At 42.1% G+C, this 22853-nt stretch overlaps 1 protein-coding gene across 1 annotated transcript in view; it reads right to left on the reverse strand.

Moving 5' to 3' along the window:
- KLF13 (Kruppel like factor 13) overlaps nt 1-17398 on the reverse strand; it is a 33102-nt gene extending 15704 nt beyond the window's left edge. Inside the window, exon 1 of the mRNA XM_032699750.1 lies at nt 16624-17398. Within this exon, the coding sequence (XP_032555641.1) occupies nt 16624-17164 (541 nt within the window). The 5' untranslated portion in view covers nt 17165-17398. The remainder of the gene's footprint in view (nt 1-16623) is intronic.
- Between the last annotated feature and the right edge of the window lie 5455 nt (nt 17399-22853).

Here is a 22853-nt window from a genome sequence, read left to right on the forward strand (position 1 = left end):
TAAAAGCAGCATTTTTTCACTCTCTTGCTGGAACCTATGGGTAAATAATGCTCTTTTACTGAATACCAATGACAGGCCTAACTTAAAAATGAAAGGCAACAGCCTCAGTGTCAAAGAGCTTATGCTCTAAAACAATATAAACTAAACGTTGGGTTTTCTGTCAGACTTAAGCACCTGCAGTTGCTGTATTTAATTTCTGCTCAGTAAGCCTAAAACTCTTCCTGGGTCTCATTATCTCAGAGGCATTAAATCCTAGACCAGTTCTCAGTAAAACAGCTCAAATTCACTAATTTAAAAGAGCAGCAACTTTCACTTGATTTTATCTCTCCTGTGGCTTGTTCCAAGAATGGAGATCAATAGCTGACCCTTTGCCTTTGCACTTAAATTCCAGATAATTAAACTGTGTTCTGCTGAAATGATGAAGTGATGAATTCTGGGGAGAGGAAGATGCGTCTTGGCTTTGTGTCATTTGCAAACTACACTGAAGTATCACACTTTGCAAAGAGGGGAACTCTGAGGCTTAGTACAGTAGCCCTTTAACTACTGTATTTCTCTAGTTTGCTCTACTCACATCTATGAATGTAATAAAGAAGGATGATTATTAAAACATCTATTGTGAGTAGAAAATAAACACTGTAAATAGAACCTCTGAACACAGCTGGGTATTACCGAATGACAAAACTAAAAGACGGGGGAATTTTTTCCTTTTCCATTGGTCAATTATACTTTTAAACAAATATACTTGAAAAGAACACTGGAGTTGAAACACTGAAAAATCTATGTGCTAATCAGAAAATCTGACCCATTGCATCATCCCAGCAAAGGAATTTCTGCCTAGAATTCTTGCCTTGAGCCAAAACCTTGTTGTTTAAGGGGCTCTTTTCATTCCTTACATACGAAGATTGTCTTCAGCATAGGCCAGAGAAGTCTGGCCTCTTAAAACATAACAGAGACTAACATCCATGAAGGTATGTGGGATTTTTTTCTTTTTCTGTCATGTTGGAGAGCCAATTCAAACCTTTTAAAGTGGCAAAGGACTAGAGGAGGGTTCTCCGAATGTATATAATAATAAGCACAGTGTTTTTATCAAATGAGTCCAGTTAAAACTTTCAAGTAATAATGTGGACCTTGATGAATATACTTGCTGGACTGAGGTCTGTTTAGCCATCTGCAGTCTCATGTCCCTCCTGTTGCAACATGGCAACATGCTGATTTGTTGTCTGCTACAAGCTGATGATTTCGGCTGCAGCACTCACCCTCTGTTAGAGCAAATAAGGTGATTAATGACAATGTTATGCAGACAGCAACTGAAGCCAAGAAAACAAACTCCTCAGACTTGATTATTCCTCCTCCAGGAGAAAAAACATCTTACTTATAGCTGAAACAATGGACCCAAAGGCATCCACAGGGAACATGTAGTTAAGGTACCAACAGAAACACAAGGTTTCCATTACAAACTGCTGTCTGGATCTCTCCTGTGCTACCTCAGAATTGCTCTGCAAACTCAGAACAGCTCCAGATCTGACATATGAGTGTCAGCAGCTCCATGGGAGCTCTAGAGCGGTATCCTTCTTGGCAACCTGGCCTTCTTCAGCTCACTCCTTACAGTGGAAAAAAAGGTTACAGTCTCAGTGTAGGAGAGTTCCCCCTCTTCTCCCAGTCTGTGCTACCTCTTTGTGAAACCCATCCCAGCAGAGCTCATGGGCTGCCAAACTGTCAGCCCATCTGTAGATGTTTAGGCTGCTTTCAATGGAAGTCGACCTCACAAATTATTTTTTGTGGTGGCTTTCAGAAACTTTGCATGGTAATACTCCTGATCTCTGGTTCAATTGTAATGTTTTAAGTGGGAGAGCAATTAAATAGGTAATGACAAATTATATTAATCTGGTGTGAACTGTGGATGAATTCATGCTGAAATCATGCCACTTTGGCTCTTGTGAGTTCTGCCCCAGCACTTGTGTGAATAACTGCAAAGAAGGAATCATGACCCCATGAATCAGTTTTTTCTGTTGACATATCAACGATTCTTTTATTATTCTATTCTACTAAAAACAGAACAGTGCTTGTAAAAGCAAAGCCTATCAAAGGTTGTCCTGCTATGCAAAATAACAGACTAAAGGATTATTCATCTAAATGGAGACCTGTACTTTATTTATCTGAATTCTGGAAGATGTTGAATGTCATCTGCCTCCAACTGAAGTGCACAGACCTTGCGGGTAAGTTATGACATTTTATGTGCACAGCATCTTCCAGGATCTGGGGACAGGATGAAATTTCACTTTGCTAGAAGCCAAGCAAACAAGCCAAGTTAGTAAAGTTGTCTTTGGCTCTAACTGAGAAATGTCTCTTTGTGAACTTTTGAACTGTTTAATCAACAACCTCACAGTAACACAGCGTGCGTGAAACATGGAACTTCAGCATTTATAAGTACAGCTAAAGCAGTAAAGCTGAGTGAAAAATCTGATACTGAGAGTTTATTGCAACTGTATGGAAGAGAGAGGGAGTGGGAATTTCCTGTTATTTTATTCCCATTCTGGATGGATTGTTTGCCAGAGAGCAAGGTGGTATTGAAGTAGTTTATGAGCAGCATCTGCCAATGACCGTGTTAAGCATCCAGCTTGAGGGAACAGGAAAGTAGTTTTATGGGCTGATAATCAAACAGTAAATCCGTTGATTGACACCAGGTAGCTACCCTTCCAGGTATGCATAACCCCACTGCATACACCTCAAATTCTCCTGCCCAGATTGTAAAGCCACACTTCCTGTTTAAACTGGGCTTCAGGTTTTGGTTTTAATAAAGGAATCAGATTCTGTGATAACAGTTGTGCTTATATTCTAATGTGCTCACTTTTAAAAGAGGTCAACTTTTTTTAGAAAAGACAACAGTTGCAGTTCAACATTCAACCTGTTGCAAGTCTCACATTCTGACAATACCTTTCCTGTTTATTTTGCATCTCCTGATCTATCAGTCTCCTTCAACCACAGCTGTGTGAAAAGGAAAAAAGAGCACCAGTTACCTGCTCCTTTCTAGTTTCATCTTTTTTCAGCCTTTCTCATGTGTTAATTCTTTAAAACTACAAATGTTTGTAAGTACATACACATCTAGGCCTCATTCTCATATAGAAGCAGAAAATAAATAAGAGAAGGTTTTCAACACTTATCGCTGATTGTCTCTTAATTTTGACTTCCTTAATGCTTTAATCACCAGAGTGAACTCGTAGGGCTGTACACTCAAGCTTTTGAAAAATCAGACTCCTATCCAAATGTCTCAAACTGTTTCTGAAAGCATGTGTTACCACCTTGGCCATATTTTATTCAAAATAGAAATAAATTGTCAGTAATAAGATGTTGCATTGCGATTCCCTTAGCATTCCTTCTGAGATAGACCTGCCACTTCTCTCTAAGCCTGCAAGGCTTCAGGAATGCCCAGGTCCCTTCCCAGGTCCCAGGTCCCATCCTGTGACAGAAGACAGGCTGTTTTATTAGCCTGCATTGGAGGAGCATTGCTGCTACAGCCCCATTTCTCTGAGCATGAACGCCCCGGTGTACCACCCCCTCAGCTCAGCTCCGCTCCAGGGAGCTCCATGTGCTCTACCTGTGCTCCCCAGCTGGGTGTGACACGGCACAGGCCATGGCCGGGGCTGGGAAGGGACGAAGGAAGCCGGTGGCGGTGGTGGAGGATACGAGTCACGAGCCTGTTATCTGAGTGTGACTCTGGATGTGGAACAGGACCAAAAAGATCTTACAGAGAACACACATATTTCAAAGACAGCTTTGTCAAGGGCATCTTGGTATATATAATGTATACAACTCAAAAATAGAGAGGTGTTCTCAAGCAACTATCTCACCACGTACTCGCATACAGAAATCAACTGGATTCCTTTCTTCAGAAGAAAATAATACTTTCACTACTTTCCTTTTCAAAGTAGTATTGAAAGGAACACCTTTACTATGTTGAAATTTCCTAAAAGGTACATATATACATCATGGCCTCTTTAGCAACTCTGTCTTCCCTTGCATGCTGCAGCCATGTCTTCACTGTTTGCCTTTACAGAGCAGTCTAGCATTAAACCCAGTTATGCATCACTGCAGAATGTGGCTTGTACATAGGAATCATGCTAGAAGGGCTTCCCAGCAGCCACCATTTTCTCTCTACATACTTTAAAAGCCTGTTGACATGTAAACCATTCCACTGTGTGATTCTTTAGCCGAGATTCTGAATTCTACAGGTCATACGTCAGGTAAAAATGCAAATGTAATAAAAATGTAAATAAAAATGCAATGCTGCAAAGGCAGATATGTTGTAATAGCAAGATGCCTATTACTTCCCAAAACATAAATTACTAGTGCCTCAGGACATTTCTTCCTGCTCTGCTACAATTCTTCGTTTAAGAACATTTAACACCAGGCAAGGAGAGGAAACCTACTGGCTTTTTGAGGTGGAGCACCTGTTCCCTATGTTTGCAGGAAATTGGTTGACCGTACTTGCCTTGCCTGAAGCAGAGGGGCTAATGAAATACTCTGTAAAATACAGGATTTTACTGTGGCCAAAGATTTTTCAGGAGAAGCTTTCTGTTACAGAAAAGTTCTGTGAAATATAGTAAGAAATGCACTATTAGTGTGAAATTCTAGAAGATATCACTGCCATGTAAGTCTGCAGGCTAGCTCCAAAACCCGATATACAGGGTATAATTTTTACTTTGAGAAAGATCACACAAGTTCCCTGCTGTTCTTCCATTTGGACTCTTGGTCAATCTAGTCCTAAATCTGAGAACCATAAAATGATTTGAACCTGACTTCCTCAGCTCCTGCTGAGCCCACCTCTGGAAGCCATGAGGGGTCTTGGGCTGGGATTCAGGAACTGCAGAAGGAAGAACCGCAAGGTTCATAACCTTGAGTAATCAGGAGGTTCTGTTACAACAGACTGACTGTGAATAAACCCATAAAAAAACAGGAATTGCAACTTCATAAGTTGTGTTGTATCCTGACAGCGCTGGGCAATTGAGATGATGCAGCTACTGCTGTTTCAGCTTAACAGTGCCAAATGGGACAGCTTATTATTCCTACCAAAAGACGTGAGGCACAAAGTATTTTGTACTTGATTTTCAGCCAACGTTTGGAACTTGTTTCTACTTTTTTTTGAAAATAAGTTTTTACAATTCAATCTTAGGATTTGTGAATAATGGACAAGTAGGAGAAAAGCTGAATCTTAGGAATAATGCTACATCATTACACTGCACACAAACAGGTATACATTTAGCATTTTTTGCAGAAGATACATAAGCTCAGCACTGTAAAGCTGTATATCCCATGCTGTCCCCATGCTCATTGATGCACATTGAAAATCACCTTTTCAGTATAACCCCTTCATTCTACAACTCAAGGCTGGTAAATGCTGTTAGGAGAATAAATTTACCACTCTGCATGAGGCAGCTAGGGCATAGTCCCATGGCTTAACACAGGAGAAGGAAATGGATACAAGGAATGCTCACACGAAAAGTAACACAGAAGCCAAAGTGTTAGAGTTGATTATTCACTGACTACTGTTGTGTCACTGGAGTTCTGTACAGATGGGAAGGAGCTTTGTTTCATAATCAGAAGAGTCGGACACAAGCTTGGCCTAGGAACTCAGGACTATTTGTGTATTTTTTTAAAATGAGATATTAAAATACCCAAAAGTAGTTTGATTTTCAAGTGAAATACAGTTGTGCAGTGAAAGTTACTGTTGTTCCTACTGTGTTTGTCCTTGGAACAGCAAGGAATGAACTCAAATGGAAAGTGTGTCAGAACATATGGGGAATACATGGACCTTGCAGTGCACCCACGAGGATGGTACAGCCTCTTTACAACCATTTCGTTGAGAAGACAGTTATGTGATCGCTTGCAGAATGAGAGTGGAGCTCAGTTCCTCCCCTGCATTCAAAGAACAAAAACTATCAAGTGCATCAATCACATCACTTCCTTGCCTTTCTGTAAGAAAGTCATCGAAACGTCCAAGAAAGCAATTTGGGTGCCAACACCAGAGAAACGTGGCTTCTGCCAAGTGAGTTTGAGACTCCTGCAAACAACAGTGCTCATATCCAGTTTGCAGTGTATATGTATGCAATAGAGAAATGGAACTTGGATGTCTCCAAGGACACACTGTACACAACAGAGCTGGCTTTTGGAAAGAAGCTTTAAGCAAACATTTGCACAGAAGTTCAGCACAGGTGTCATGCTGTTCCAAACAAATTAGTCTGTAACCCACCCACAAATGCTAACCTTAGCAGCACAAATTCAGGTATCGATGATAAAATCTCAGAAAGCATAGCTGCTTTTTTAGGAATTCATTACAAAAGCAAAGCACCAACCAGATAGAAATCTCTCAGACCTTTCCTGTAATTTATTATGTTCTTAGTTACAAAATAAAAATTTTAGTAATTTTTGCCTTAGTGACAAAAATTAATCTAGCTATTTGTACGTTCAAGAGGAAGCAGTCTATTGCATATAAAAAGTGGAATTATTTTCCTGTAAACAGTCTGTAAGAACACCAGTCAAGATGAGGACATGAAAAGTGAAGGGTTCTTTCACTGAGGCTTGGTGTTAGACTGAGAGAAGAGAAAGTACTCAAATCCTTATTAACCTATCAAACATAGTGAAAGAGCAGAACTATGATTTTTTTGTGTTACAGAGCCATAAAACCATGGAATTAACAGCAGCCTATTAAATAATCTCACTTTAAATGACAGGGAAGAGAAGAGGAAGTATTGAGTGAAAAATGCAGGTTTAAAATAGTGTATCATTACAGAGATGACTTTGTCTAGATAAGGTCAGTGATACTGTTTTTCTCCAGAGGCCACACTGCTCAAAAAAATCACATGCAGAAGTGCAGAGAAAACAGGCAAGTTCTACGTGAGTTTTCACCTGTCAGCAATGTTAGCAAAAAGTCTCTAAAAATGTAGCCCTTCACCACCTAGGACCTTGTGGTGTGAGTCAGGTGAGAGTGTAGGGTTGGAGAGAAGAGCTGTGTTTGCCTAGTCCACACTGCTTACTTGAACTATCAGTGCGTTCCAAGTACTGATCTGGGGTAAGAACAGAATGACAAGATGTTCTGTTCTTTTTGGGTGTTTTTTAAAAAGAACACCCCTTTGGGGACTGCCTGAGACTTTGCAGAGAAGATGCTGGTGCTGAACAGCTGTACTTGACAAGCAGTCTTTAAAAGATGTTTCTCATTAGAGTTTTGTCTCTGCATTATGGAGTAAGAGCTCTGCAGATTCTCAGTGTAGTGTGAGGTGTCTGACAGTCATGTTCCTGAATGCATTCCAGCTGTACACTGCCCAGCTGGAGAAGTCTGGGGCAAGGTTCGTGGCAGCCTTTTGAAAACTCACCTTGTCACCAATGTCAGGTATTCTGCAGAGCAGGTAACAGTGGAAATAGTGGATAAAGGGACAATTCTCCCTCCAGGCAACACATCCCACTACCTGAGCAATGCTGAGATATAGAGCTGCAAGAGCCCTGTTCCCCCTTCAAAGCCTCACCAGCACAAGTAGGAGGGGCAGAATCAGAGTTAGGGTTCATTAAAAGTTATCTTTAACTGTGTACAAAAACACTTTTATGTGTCTTATGAATGCAATGTTTACTATATTTGCAGGTGGTGGGGAGAGGAAGAGGTTTCTTCCAAATGAAACACAAAATTCTGTGCTTAAAAAAAATATATGTTTCCTTATAAGGACACTGACAGAGGTTTTTTTAGACAAGGGGTAGGTAATTAGCTAGAGATAGTCTTACCTCATATCATATCATATAGGTTGAAGTAAAACTGATTCTATAGTTCTAGATAGCATCTATAGTTCACCATAGCATCTATTAAAATTAGTAATCAATAATTAGAATTACCATGACCAAATTTTCTATCTTCTCTGTCGCTTGTGAAAACTCAAGCTTTTAAATCCATTTCTAATAAGTCTATTTATGCTAATACTACTATGCAGGGCCATCTATAAATTCCAAAGCATTTGCTTTTCTGGTTGCTCATAATTTCGCTCCTACATTTCTATTTATGCTAGAATTTGATTCCAAATGTTGTCAGTCTGAGAAAGACTATTTCTAAAATGTTAGTGAGAAGAATTCATATGTTTTTAATGATGAAATTTGGGGCAAATGGAAGGTGTAAATATGGTACATCTTTGCACAAAGGCGAAAAATGTATTAATGAGAATCCTGGCAGAAAGTAATCCTTTGGGATATCTAAGAAGTTCGGTTTTGTTTTGGCCATGTTCTGAGAATTTAAAAGATATAATTATGAATACAGCCTGGATTTATTATCCAGTGAGTCCAACCATTCTATGGGCACTGCTTGTAGACATACATGCACCAAATGAAGTCTCCATTGACTTACAAGGCTCTCTGTGTTCTAGTCAGAGTTTCACATGCATAAGAAAGCTGCACACAATTCACATAAGGCTTGGAAAATACATCAATTGCCAGAACAATCAAGAACTACCAATGCCCTCCTGCATTAATGCTCATCTGCAGTCCTTCTGCTGGCATTTAAAAGAGACTGCAAATTCAATGAGCCCCTACAGTACATAACAAGAATCAGTCTGTGGTTTTGTGAGATTTTAGGAGCATCACTGTTCATATTTGTTATAGCAGGATAAGGCCTAAACTACCAGATTAAGAACACAGGAGAGCCTTGCATGCAACTGTGAGGTTTTTCAAGAATCTGTAAAGTCCCAGTCTAGTATGTAAATTTGTACCAATGTAATTTCATTTATTTACCCCCAAATGGCAAAATAAATGTTTCTCTGATCTATTAATGAACCGCTTCACCACTTCACAAAATTTTGCAGGAAAGATGTGAAGATGGACTAGGCTGTCATGTTCTAATCCTTCTCAGCTGGCTCCATTCTAAGTTCCTCTAGTGGGAATACTTACAGCTGTTTAGTTTAAAAAGCTCAATACATCCCTCTGGAAGAGGTGGCATTTCTGCCTCTCTCCTTTACCAGTTTTAGAAGCAGCTGTTGTGGACAGTAAGGGCATAACCAGCATGTCCATCCTGTTTGGGTGTTTGCTGTCCAGGTACACCTGAGCTGGCTGCAGCACCAAGGCTGATGGAAAGATGCCACACATGCAGCAGCAACACAATGCTCTCTCGTGGGAGTTTTCCAGGTGCCTCTATTCCAAAAACTTATATAACTTATAATTGAATAATAAGAGAGCTGTCTGGTAGAAATAGAGTGTGCAATAAATCTAAGGATGGATCTACTGGTCCATTGGCTGCAATGTCAGCAGATACCCAGTACAAATATTTTGCCTGTAATTCCTGAGAGCACTACAAAAGTGCTGTAACTGATTACAGAAAATCTTTCCCTTGCACTAGAGGTCATTTCAGGATATGCTTACTTTAATACCATTTGACTTGTGCCAAGTTCCTGGTTAGTAAATGCTTTTTATGTTAGGGCTGCAAAAAAGCTTCTGAGGTCGTTTTTCTACAAGTAACCACAAGGGTGGCACTTTGAACTTTTAAAAACCTTTCTTTTATATTAAGTGGAGGCCCTGTAAGATCTGCTGAATCTGCAAGACCTGAAAAGTACAGGATATGTGTGTCTGACTTCAGTGCCTGCACTTAAATAACCCACATTGTCTAGCTATTGTTAAACTGAACACAGCAAGATAATGATCTCACTGCCCATACAAATCTACCTAATAAAAGCCAAGTGGGTAACAAAGGGAAAAAAGTATACCTATAGAAATTCTACAGAAAGGACCCTTCAAAAGTTGTCCAGCATTTGAACAGCAGAGTATTTTTTTGGCTCTGTCAGCACCGACTTCCAGACAGCTGATCCAAGACTGGAAGGGGCAGGGGAGAAGTTGGAACATGCTTAACTTATAAAACAGAACTAGAAACCACATGTCCAATATAAACAAGTTCCAGGTTTCTGCTCTTGGACGTGCCATAACCATATTCAGCCAGACAAAACCACAATGGAACAGTTGTATTTTAAATGGTTAAAGGTGCCTTCTTTTCAGATGGAATCAAACTGTGAGTTTGTTTCATAAAGAACTCCAGTTTAGCAAAAGATTTGTTTATGCACAATTTACGTCACATACACTTGCCAGTGTCCTGCAGAGAAAGATGTGCTACTGCAGAAAAATCTTCTACAGATCATTCTGAACACTTTTCTTTCCACAGGGCTGGAAATTGCAATCATCCATTCACTCAAAAGCTTGTTTGCTGGTTTACCTCAAACTATCTGTAAGATTTAGGTCTTGCTACTGAGAAGGAAAGTGCTACTACCAGTGTCTAGGATGAGGAAGACAACGGGAAGGTCACCCACCCTCACTGCTTACAGGATTAATAAGGTTCATCACACTGGACACCAGTCCCACCTCCACGCCAGAAGAAAAATGGTTTGAATGGTTTGTGGAGAGAGAATTCTGTACTGTTTCTGAGTTTCCATGAGGTACAGTTATTACAATGCTAAGCACTGCTTTACTTTAAATGCTTTTGAGCTACAATACCTAAATTCTGTACATTGTGATCAGAAACTTTATTTCGGTGACTTCTGCATGATTAAAATTTCCATAAAGACTGAGGAGAAAAAGGAGGGAACTGAAAAAAAAAAAGGGAAGCCTTTCACAGAAAAACCTGTATAACAATACAGTTGCCAGCCAATTGGATTCACCATTTAACCCTAACTTTTTTGCACTGAATTAACTGAATCCTGTTATTCAGTCTTAAAGCAGTTGTGTAAAAGGAGCGAGTAGGAGTAGTTCAGCTTTTCTTCCTGACTTGAGTTCCTTTTGAAACATGTAAGTTTTAAAATTTACTTACTCTTTTAAAAAATTTATGCCCTGTCCTTATTTCAAATACTTTAACATTAAGAAACTTATAGCTTATATGATATTTGTTATCTTCCATGAACATAAACTATTTGATCCAGGCTTAGAACTTCAGTCTTGGGAACTGCATGTTAGGGTGGGGACTCAGGCAGGGCTCTAAAGCAAGCTGTTCTATGTTTTCTACTGACTTTTTTAATGTGTTGAAATTTTCTTAGAGGAAGTAAGAAGTTGCAAAGCTCTCTCAGAGGAAACACCAACAATGCTTTACAAATCTGTATTGCTTCTAAAAATATCGGCTTATTAAAGGACACTTAAGATTATCAGTTTTCAGGAAAAAAGTAGGAGCAGGCTGCTGAACTTCTTAACACTCAGAAAAAGTGCTTATGGCTCAGGCTGGAAAGAACTGTTTCATGAGGCCAGCATTTGAATCTGTCCAGAAGCCACCATTTGGGCCCATCTCAGAGTCAAACTTTGGAGAAAAGATTTTGATGCAGTCAGCAAAGTGAGGAAGTGGAGGGCAGTTAGGGAGCACACCAGCCCAGAGGCACGCTGCAGCTTTTGGCTGAGCTGGGCGTACTGCAGTGAGTGAGATGAGCATGCAGAGCCTGAGAGCCCTTTCTAACTTGTAACACAACAACTTCAAAACCAGGAGGCCCAACATGCAGAGGGATGAATTAATTTAGTCTGTCCTTTGGCCTGTGGAAGATCAGCAGCGGAGAAAGGCCTTTCCAATTTCCGCTGACATCCTGTTCAGAGGGAGTGCAGCTCCCCAGAAGTCCTGGCATGCAGAGCAGCCCAAATGGCAGCTCAGCAGAGGACGGATTAAAGCCCTAGTACCCACTCATTTCATCCTGCTGTACAAGAGCTATCTGCAGGCACTGAAGGCATTAGATTAGGTTTCTCCTCTGGTAATTTTTTCCTGCAAAGCCTTGGGTCTCCACAAGCACTGCGCCCTTGCTGCAACGTGAGCCCCTCGGGAGTCAGTATGTGCCTAAGGCAAGCTAAAGGAAACCTCACGGTTTTTGGCTAACTAGCCATGTTTCTGGTAAATACCAGGTGCTAAAACGGAATATGAACTTTATTTCACTGATACAAGAACTTGCTTGGTTAATTGGTTTCTTCACACACACAGATTGCATCTTCATTCAGAACTTAGAGGAAGCTGTGCTTTACTCTTTGTGTTAACGTAATACTAGAACTGAAAGTGAAATCCAAGCCCCTATTCAAAACACATTATCTGTAGTTTATATAAAGGCCTCTTTACCAACTTGAGCACAGGCTGTATTCTACTCCAGTTTGTCCAGCCCAATTGTTACGCTGTTGTCATACTTGTCACAGTGAGGTTTGATAGCTTCATTTCTCAGATTGCTTTCAAATACCGAATACGTTATTAAATTCTCCATTTTCACATATCTCAGCCACAAAATAATCAGAAAAATGTTGCCTAGGGAAACAAGATAAAATAATTGATGCAATAAAAGAGCACATAAGCTAAAAAATAACTTTTTTCATCTGGGTTCATTAGTGTTGTCCTCAAAAATGTGCTTATAGAGATTTAATGTAAAGAAATGAAAACTTCTTTACAAGGGAATGGAAATGAATCAGTCTTTTCTACCTATTTTAATTCAACCAATATTTCAGGAATAAGGGTTAGACTGAAAACAACAGATGCCAAATAACAAAACCTTCCTAACTGTAAGGCTAAGCAGAGAATACAGAGCTGCCCAAGTTCACTCTGCCAGATAGAGACTGACACAGGTCTTGACCACTTTCTCTTGGATGAGTCCTAACCTGACATCTATGAGCAAGGGTCATATAATTAGGCCTTCTCTTCTTCCTGTGCCCCAACAGCCACGTAGAGCCAGTTTAGCGGTAGTACAGAGGAGCCACTGTTAAGCCACAAGGCCCACAAGTTGTTTTGCTGCAAAACTCTCCCATACTAAGACTCCAGACTGAGACTGGTGCCCACATCTCCAGAAGTTTATGCTAATTTGTGCAAACTCATTTAGTTCTGATGACTTCCTGAAAAGCTGTTCCTGTTATGATGTGCTGCTTAGTGAGTAGGATGACTGACTTTAGAAGGATGGAATTAAACAAAGGTTTATTTTGTTTAATCTCTGCATTCATGATGCCATGCTAATGAAGATGGCTAAAAGCTTGAGAGGTCACAGTGAGCAGAGAGGAGCTGCAATACAGGATTCTTGTGACCCCTGGCCCAAATCCAGTCTGTTTTTCTACATATAAATGCATGGTATAATGCAGTAAGTTGGGGCTCTCTACAACCTCTTCAGAACGTAGTAGTCCTGGAAAATGCTTTATAAGATTGTAGCCTGTGGATTGCTATCAGGCTCTGCACTGTCTCCCTCTTCCCACTGGTGCATCAAGAGACAAAGTGGTTTCCAATGACTCGGAAAATTTCCAAACCTTTGTGATGAAAACCTGCTTAGAGGAAGGACAACTTAGTCTGATTTATCTGATTTTCTGAAAGTCCTTTGTGTTTATGAATTTTCTCAGGAGTGGAGAGAATTTTTAAAATCAGTATGGAAATTAAACTCTCTGTATCAGTGGGGTCAGTATAGCTTGGATAAACAGAGTGCTGTATCTGTGCACCACAACACAGCTTCTGAGACTCACAGGAACCTTACTGGACAAGAATTTGGACTTGCCATCTACCTCCAACACCACATATAACCTCCTGGTAAACATTAAAACTTCAAGGGCTATGTGGCTGATGATTATGTTGAACTCCGGGACATCCAGTGAGAAAGTAGGGTGGAAAACATAAATGTGAAAAGACACGTAGGGGAACGGGAACTTTGAAAGCTGGTGGAGAGAATAGTAAAGATTTTGGTGACAAATGTTTTCTGCCTGGTGCAAGGCTTTGCAATTTAATAAAGATGAAGTATTCATAAGGCTGAGACAGCTTAGCCTCTGGAGTACTAAAGAAGTGCACCAGAAACCATGGATTGCCCACCACAGTTCGTGCTAATCAAGTACTTAATTCTAAAACTTTGTTGTACTCTGAGTAGAGGATAAAAGGCAGATGCTACTTCCTTTGCTTTAAATAAGATAATTAGCATCCTCTGCACTATGGTTTTTGCTTTAGATAACTGAGCACTGAAATCTAGTTATAACTATCAGAAGGATTTCACACAGGGCACCAAACAGCTGGAAAACACTACCAGCTCTCACTCCCTATCAACGTGGGCTGGATTTGACCCAGGAGTATTTGGAAAGCTCTGTATCTCTTTGCCACACCACAAGGTCAAGGATCTATCCTTCCTCCAAGCATGAAGAGCAAAGCCCTTAGTTTCTGAGCACAACAGCAGACAAGGACGATTCTAAAGCAGGTCATAAACTGCTCTGTTCAAGTACCTCTTGCATGATCATCATCTCTAGCCTGCAGTACTGTTCTCAGCCTTCAGCTCATCCCTAAATACCAGCTCACCTGGTCATACAGCAATGGAAAAAGCTCCACTCCATAGCAGAGTTTTTTGACTGTTTCTTAGTAAACAGGTTTGGCAGTTCTTTGGGTTGGTGTTTAAAGCAGCTTCCCTGTGTCCCTGATGTCCTTTCAGCACTGCAGGGTGAGGTGGACACCCATCCCCTTACCCATCTGACACATGGGTAGACTGATGCCTTACTCAGCTAGTTCAGGATCACTGGAAAGCACAGGAGACCCAAACCCCTCGTTCTACATCAGTAAAACCCATTATGTCTTTCGTAAAAGCAAACATTTGCTTGTCCTGGAAGTCATCACTTGTTCTATTAGCTTTTAAGTCTTAGTGTCTTACAAACTTTTTTCAAGCCTGTCACAATTTCTTTTAAAGACAGAAAAAAATCCCAACACCTTAGAAAACATTCTGGAAGGGGAGTAAGAGGCATTTAAGCCTGTTTAAAACTCAATCCAAACAGAGACAGACCTGTTGCCAATGAGGAGGGAAAATTGGCAGCTTTGCTTAAAGCTTCCCACACAGACACTGGAGACGAAAGAAAACAAAGAAGCTGTAGTCCCCGAGGGTCTCGCCACTCCCTGGGCAAAAACAGTCCCTTCCCTGCTTTTCCTTTAGCTCTCAGACACACGCACATGCTCTCTTCTCTGTGCCATTAGCTACAGGAATAGCCAATCGAGCCCTACAGACATGGAAAATATACAGGAAATTAAGAGTTAAAAAAAAAAAAAGGGAAAAAGAAAAAAATCAGAGAACTTGGAGGTGAGCCAGCGTCCCCGAATGACTCCGCCGTGCCGGCACTCCCCGCCGGCTCTGCCCTCCCTCCTCTTCCCATGCCCAGCCCTCCGCTTTATCAGGGACACGAGTTCCGTTCTTGGGCTCCGCTTGCTTTGGGAGCCCAGGAACATCGCTAAATTTATCTTTCGCTTTCAGGACAATGGCAAATGCCAGCAATAAGAATGCAAAAGAACTGAAAATTAACGGAGACAATTCCCTGCAAGCCAAGTGGAAGCACCTTTTCTGTGTAGCTCCCAAGGCGGCAAAAAGCAGTTATACAGTGCAAAGCAGGACACGCTGCCTGGGGTGCCAGGAACATGCTGTTCCTTTGGCTGTGTGCCACGGGGAATTGTCCATCCATACGCTCAAACTTGATGGGGCTTTCTTCTCTCCCCCAGAGAGCAAAACATGCCCTTAAATTAGAATGACTCTTGCTTTATCTCAGGAAGGCAACAGGAAAATCCGAAGGGACACTGAAGGTCTGGCCAGGTGGGTGAGGATGACACCTCTGAGCTAAAACCGTTCAGGAGTTGCTAAGTCATGTTTAGTTCTGGGGATCTCTTTCTTACTGCTCCTTCCAAGAGAACTGACTGTACATCCCAGTGAACTAATGTGCTGTCTGGAATCAGGCAGTGGAACCTGGCACAAGGTGCTCTGGTCGCTGTGGTGCCTCAGCAGATGTGCTGTGGTTGTGCCTTCAGCAGAGACCACTCTCCTCAATTTTTGGTGTCCCCGTCTGACTGAAGCCATCCTGTTCCCCAGCACCAGGCATGAGGTGTGGCCAGTCCTGGGGCCTCTTTCAAGATGGCTCTCCTAATACTTTCAGGACAACTTTCACAGCGCTTGCAAGACTTCCACTTTTTCTATGGGTGTGTCTCATAAATTACAATAGCAACAAAAAAGTGGTCAGATAAGTCTTCAGCAAGAAGTAAACACTAAGCACTGATGAGTACAAGTTAACGGTTGAATTCCAATGTTTTTTGGTTTTAAACTGGTTTTACCCAGCTGTCAAAAGCCTCTCAGAGACTGCCCCTATCCCACTCTCTCCTCATTTATGGTGTTCAGCTTCTCCATCTGCCTTTCTGCTTTCTCTAGCTTTCACAAAGTGTCTGCTAAAGAAAGAAACAGACACACAGCCATTTAGGTGCCTCTTGAACATTTAATTTTAAAATATCAAGAATAATAAAGCTTGCATGGGAAGTGATAAGCATGGTATAGTGATGGGAGCATGGGGTAGGAAAAACAGGAAGGTAAGAAGCATTGGAAAGGGAAGTACAAGACACACAGAACAAGAAGGCTAGCAGCTAAAAATTACAGCTTGGTACAATCCACACAGATGACCCACATGCCATTCCCTGTGACATTAATAAAACAGGGCAACATTTGAATCTACGCCCAGTAAGGGTTTATTCCCAGAGGTTTGTTTTTTTGGGGTTTTTTTGCCGTTTGGCTTTCCCGAGCTTGAGTTCCGAGAGGTGAAACCATAACAGTGGCCAAATACAAGCTTGTTTGGTTTTGGTTTTAATTACCAAGCTGTAACAAATAAATCTCTGGCTGGATCGTAACTAACCTGTGTGGGTCCTTAGATGAGCTTTAAGATGGGAAGATTTGCCATAAACTTTTTCACACCCCACATAGTGGCATTTGTGCTTTTTCTGGGGTGATCCAGGGTCAGTCCAGCTTCTTATGCGTTTGTTCTTTTGTCTGGGGCTTGGCTCAGTGACTGCAGCCAGGCTGGTAGGTGTGGCTGCTCGCTCTCCTCCATGCTTACCAGCCGAAGACACACTTTCTTCCCCAAACTCCTTAGGAGCAATGGAAATGTGTATTTGTTCTGTTCTATCAAGGGTCTCCGTGTTTTCCATCCTCAGCGCAGGTGAGTTTGGGACATGCTGGTTCAGGTCTGCTAAAATGCTGGCTACCACCAGTAACGAGGGTCCATTGTCCTTCCCGGCTTCTCTGACTTCCCGCTTATCTTCTCCATTGGATGGAGGAAATATTGCTTCACCAGGTTGGGGATCAGGCTCCCCGCTGGGACTGTGGATAACAGCACGACTTGACATGGAAACAAGGCACTCTGCCGCAAAATGGTCCACATATGCTGCTGTTGCCATTTTTCATAAGTTTAGAAAGAAATCCAAACAGACGAGGACCAAAAAAAAAAACCCAAAACCAGCAACACCACAACACCGCTGTCTCCCTTTTTTTTAGAATATCACGCACGCAGACTTTCCCCTGTGCCGTTCCGCGGTGTCCCCGCAGGAGCAGCGCTGTGTGAGGGCGGCCCGGCCGCGTCCCCTCGCGCGGTGACAGCGGCGCCTCACGGCCCGTTACGGGGGGGCGGGGCCTGGGCGCCACCGCCCGTGACGTCACCGCACCTCGGCCCTGCCCCCAACCGCAGGTGGGCGGTGCGCGCGGGAACCCGAGGAGGCACCCGATTGGCCGGCGGGGGCGCGCGCCCGCCACCCTCCGCCCCGACCGCGGCGCGCGCGCGGGCGCTTCCGCCGGCCCGTCTGCTGAAGAATAGCTGCCTCTTGCTGTTATTAGGAGTCTCAAAAATATCCCAGAGGCAGAGCCGCTAACTAAACTTTTATTCGAATAAAAGGCAGAGTTCAGTGTCCAGTCCCCAGTGAGGTCTCTCAATTTAATGAAGGTCACAGCCTCTTTTATCCCCTTGTCCGATACGTCCGTCCCCGTTTCCTCGCTGGCTGAGGTATTATGGGTTACAGCCTTCTCGACGCCTACCATGTCCCCCATTCCATGATCCCCTTGTTTCTGGGCAAACTGCACCTTTCTATAACTCAAAACTGAACAACCAGTAACCTGTCACTTCCCACCACCAAATGCCGCCACGCTGCAGACTTTGCAAGAACATCTGTTTATTCCTAATAACACCCACATCAGAGCTGTGCTGCCAGGGGCAGTTGACAGGCACTGACCTGCCCAAAGATCCAAAGAGTGATCCAAGTGAGCAGCAGGGCCGCAGGGATGGAGCCCCTGTGCGGATCCGATGGGCTGTGACGGGTTTAAGTGACGGCCAGGGAACACACCTGGAATCGCCCACCTTCCTGGCAAAACCCCAGTGCTCTGCGGCCTCTGGATTATTCAAAACTACAAATGGAAATAATTTGCGTTTCATTATTATTCTCAGCTTGCTGAAGATACAGTTCGGCCGGTTTTATAGAGATTAATGCCTGAGTCAACAAGGGAGTCGTGTGTGTGATTAACTTGCCAAGAAAGGTAAAGAAACCCATCCAAAAGGAGGTCTGAAGGCACTCTGTGGTGCCTGTTATCTTTACTGGAACATATTTCTTCGGACTATTTCTTTGGAAACTCATGTCTTTAGCACAGATGGGCCTTTTCTCTGAGACGGAGGTGTTCACAAAGAGGAGGGCTGCCTTGGAAGCCTTTCTTTCTGGAGGGAAAGCTTTGGAGTTTGAGCAGGTGTGAGATGAAGTGAACATCTGTTGCAGACACTCAAATAGTTCTGGTGTTAGGTTGAACAAAAAGTTGGTTTTGTACACATGAAAACACCATATTCAGGAGCAACGTCTGCTTCTGCTGCACTTTGTGAAAACCCAGGGTTTCTGTTCCCGTCAGCACCACGCCTCAGCACTCCCGAGTGTCCCCTGCCTGCCACAGCCCCAGGCATGCCCTCTGAACGGGGCAGTGCTGCCATGTGGGACCTGAGGCTGCAGCCAAGGGAGGCACAACCTGTGCAGGAGGATGTGGTTTGATGCTGAATCGAGCCCTTTTGATGCAGACATACCATACCATACCATTTGTTCTGCTGAGCATATCTACAGGAAGTGTTTACGTGTATCCAAATAAAAAGGTTGAGTTTGGGACCTACCTATTTGCTCCTAGATGAAAAGGGAATCCTGGGGAAAACGTAGAAGAAATTTGAGTTCAAGCTCAACCTCTTCCTTGAGGGAGGAGAATTGCTTAAGTAGACCTTCCTGGTGGTTCTTTAGTAATAGATTCAGAGAACAAACCCTGCAGCTGTCTCAATCTAAGGAGAAACACGGGCTGTTTTCAGAGAAGTGAGGAAAGGGCAACATTTAGGTTCACAAGTTATTACTCCAGCATCAAGGACAGCTATGAGAAAATGTGCAGGAGAGACCTGGAGTGTCGTGGTTGCTCTGAGCCCCCAGCCCACGCAGCCCCTCAGCGCTACTGTGCCCTCTGCCCCCATGGCCTGGCCTCCCCTCAACTGGGCTGTGCTGTTGGAGCTGTGGGGGTGTCCGTGTGCCTGGGGCGCTCTGGCTGAGACTCTGATGCTGCTCATGTTTTGTTCTCGTGACGTGAGCAGGCAGGACGTGGCTCGGCCGGCTCCCAGCACCTGTGGCCCAGGAGAGGGGCGAGTGTCCTGTGCACAGCCAGGGCTGAGGGCAGAGGTGCCATGAGGGGCAGTGGCTGTGAGGGGCAATGGCTGGGACAGCTGAGGGCAGGGAGAAGGATGGACTTGCTTTTTCAAAAGATCTATTGAGTTAAAGCCTTGTCCTGAGAGTACCTCCTGCTTTTCATGTAAAACCAGTGGCCATAACCAAGCCTCTGGGAGTTGATGACCTCTCCAGTCCTTGTGCCATTTTGCGTTGAGCGCTGGTGTCATTCTTGGGCTGCAAAGGAGCCCTAGTGTGGCTGGGAACAGGCGGAGGCTCAGGGGACGAGGTTCAGTTTGATGAGAACTTGCTCCTTTTTTGCTTTTATGAACCCTATGAGCATGACTTCTTTGTTTGGGAAAGAGCAGTGTTGTGAAGGTTACTTGTAACAAAGCTTTTTGACGTGAAAGAAAAGTTAGTCATATTTGGCAGGTATGTGTGTAGTCCAGTTTGAGTTCATGTATTACTCTCTTTTACATCATAACTATGAAGGAAAATATGCCTGACTTTTTAATAGCTGACTAGAAGTAAAAAATTATCTAGTCTTGCACACTAATTGTGTGAAAGAGACACTATCTCTTGGCATGTACAAGTGCGTTTGTTATGGGCATAATTCCAGCTGCCCAGAGGAACCAGCTTTGGCTTTAGTTCAGGATTGCAAATCTTAAATGTAGTTATGTGAACTAACAGTAGCAAAGTAGCAAGGGTAACGAGTCTCCTTTCTAAGGAATTTCAGTCATTACATTTGATCAGTAGTACAAAAAATTTTATGGAAAATCACTAGACAAAATAGTGTGCCCATTTATCAATTCTTTCTTGTACTCATATATATATTTACCAACCGATTTGTTCATTGCTGTCTGTGGCATGTTTATTTTCTCTGAGCAAGTGGAAAAGTGGATTTCTCTAAGTACATAGTAAAGCTCAAATTTGCCTTTGCTGAATATCACACACCTGTTGACTTGTTCTTACTGAATGAGCTGAATTTTGAAACTGAGATTACAAAAAACTAATAAAAATAGATCCTGTCTATTTAATTTTCTTTATTTGGTTACATTGTTGGTGTGTTCTCACCTGTAGGCCTTTGTCCCACAGGTTGAGGTGAGACTTTTTTCCTCTATTATGGCACTGTTTTTGCATCCAGTCAAGTAATACTGCCTGGGTTTTGGCAGAGGTTCTTAATATTTATTGTTTTCTTATTACATAACTTAGAATTTTTTTAGCTACAAATGCATAACAGCAGAATAATTTTAAATGGAATTCACCCTGTTCTGCTCCTCCCAAAATAGCTCATTGTTTTAAATTATAGGAATAAGAAACTCTAAAATGCTTTGTGAAATGAAAATAGTTTTATGGACTCTGTTAAGAGGAACTTTAAACAGAATAGAACAAAGTCCTTACACAAATGCCCGACTGGTGTTTTATTTTGCATGGCCAAAATAAGTAAAGAAAAAAATTGAGGTATAGCAACATTTTTTATAACTGATGTAAAAATTGTTATTCTGGGTAAAAGGATGCTGTAAACCAAATAATAGTGGAAGACTGCAATATGCAAAATTGAGCAATCTGAGGTAAGAGTTTTATGAGTGGGAGATATGAGGATTTTTTTTTCTGAGAGAAATTGGTTTACTGTTCCCAGGAACATGGTAAGATCTAAACATGCAGTTTTATAGTAGCAAGTATTTGAACAGCACTTTTCCTGCATAAGTTTGCTCAGTAATTTCTTCTCTTTTCATACACTTCTGCTTTAGATCCAGTGAGTGAGACGAACAAAAAGCATAAACCACAGGAGATCTATGGACTTCAGTGAAGTTACATAATTCTATATCACCTCAGGAATCTCTTTATGAAACAGAAAAAGTCCATGTAGTCCCTCTGCCTGTTTCAGTTCCTACACAGTGCCTATAAGATGAAAAGATGTAGGTTCATTTTATTTTGCTGTGTAAATTGTTCCTTGTCCAATAAAACTGAAGAAACAAGGAAAAAAGGAAACAAAGAAAATAACAGATATCTCTACCTGCATTCTTGTGGTACCTGTATCCCCAATCCTATACTTTGACAGAACATATCAGTCTTGACTGATGCTTTCCTGTGGTTCCTCCTTAGTGGTTCCATGGTTTGAGGGGGACTCTGGAAAGAAAAGGGAATAAAAGGGAACAGAATGATAAAGCCTCTGGCCTGTACCTCTCACAGAGATTAGCATGCCTAACGATGTCTCTTTTGTTGATACCAGGTTAATAATGATGCCGAATTAGCAGAAGATAGGAAGAGGGAGGACATGAACAAGTTTCTGCCAGAGATGAGCCACGCTTTCCACTGAATGTTTTCGCAAGTCCCAGTGTTTTAATAAAAGAGCGAGTATCAGATGTTCACCCTCATCTTCAGAATCCCGTTAGCTCATTTTAATTTGGACCAATTTTGTTGTGTCATAGCAAGTAATTGCTTGAATTCATATCAATATCACCAGTAGGTCTCCAATTGTTAAAGACTTGGACTGTAAAATAAACTCCCCCCTCCAAAAAAAAAAACCCTCTATAGTGGCTTACAGTTGGCAATACATTTGCAAAAAGTGAAGGTAAGGCTTGAATATTTGAAAAGCCAGGAAGGCATTGATTCATGAGGGTCAGCAATTTTGACATTTCAGAAACAGTGTAAGAAGATGTAAACATGTTCTTGCATTAAACAGCGATTGAAAGGTTTATTTTGTTTTCAGCTGTTCATTTCTACAGTAGGAGACTGAAGTGACAGTGTTGCAATGTAAGGGGTACGGAAATGGAGGGTCCTAACTGGGCTCCCTCCCACTGGTCTGACTGACTTGTTAGTTACTGTGTAATGTGGTATCTTTGTGGAAAATGCTAAAAGCTGAGAAACAAAAGGAAGCACAGTTGTTATTCAATGCTTAGTCTTTTTCTTTAACATTAAATAGTTTAGATGTTAGAAATGAGCATCAATGATACTGTATGCAAACTGTATCCATTTTAATGGATTTCTTGGGAGGACTCATTAGGAATATCCGCATAATCCTCGAAGCCACTGTGTGTTAAAGTAATATCTGTGAATTTCTAAGCAGCAGGACTAGTTGGGGACTGTGGGGTGGGGGGAAGGTCTTGATTTATTTTATTTATTCATATATTTTTACCTCCCCTTGAGAGGAGAAAGATAGGGGGGAAGGCTCAGTGGAACCACTGCCGCTCGTATAGGGAAGTGTTTTGTTCCAATGCTTTTATTTTGGAATCCAGTTCTGGTTCTTCTTCTCCTCAATAATTTTATCAATTGTGACTTCTTGGATACCACTTATCACAGTATTTAGGAAACAGACAAGTATGTTTTGAAAGGTGTTTTTATATACTCCTTTTTTTTGCTTTTTGCCTTTAATAGCCTTTCCTGCTGCTCTGTATAGGACTGGCTCCATGGCAAACCT

The sequence above is a fragment of the Chiroxiphia lanceolata genome, chromosome 12 (genome assembly GCF_009829145.1).
Source record: "Chiroxiphia lanceolata isolate bChiLan1 chromosome 12, bChiLan1.pri, whole genome shotgun sequence".
In the NCBI taxonomy this organism is placed as follows: Eukaryota; Metazoa; Chordata; class Aves; order Passeriformes; family Pipridae; genus Chiroxiphia; species Chiroxiphia lanceolata.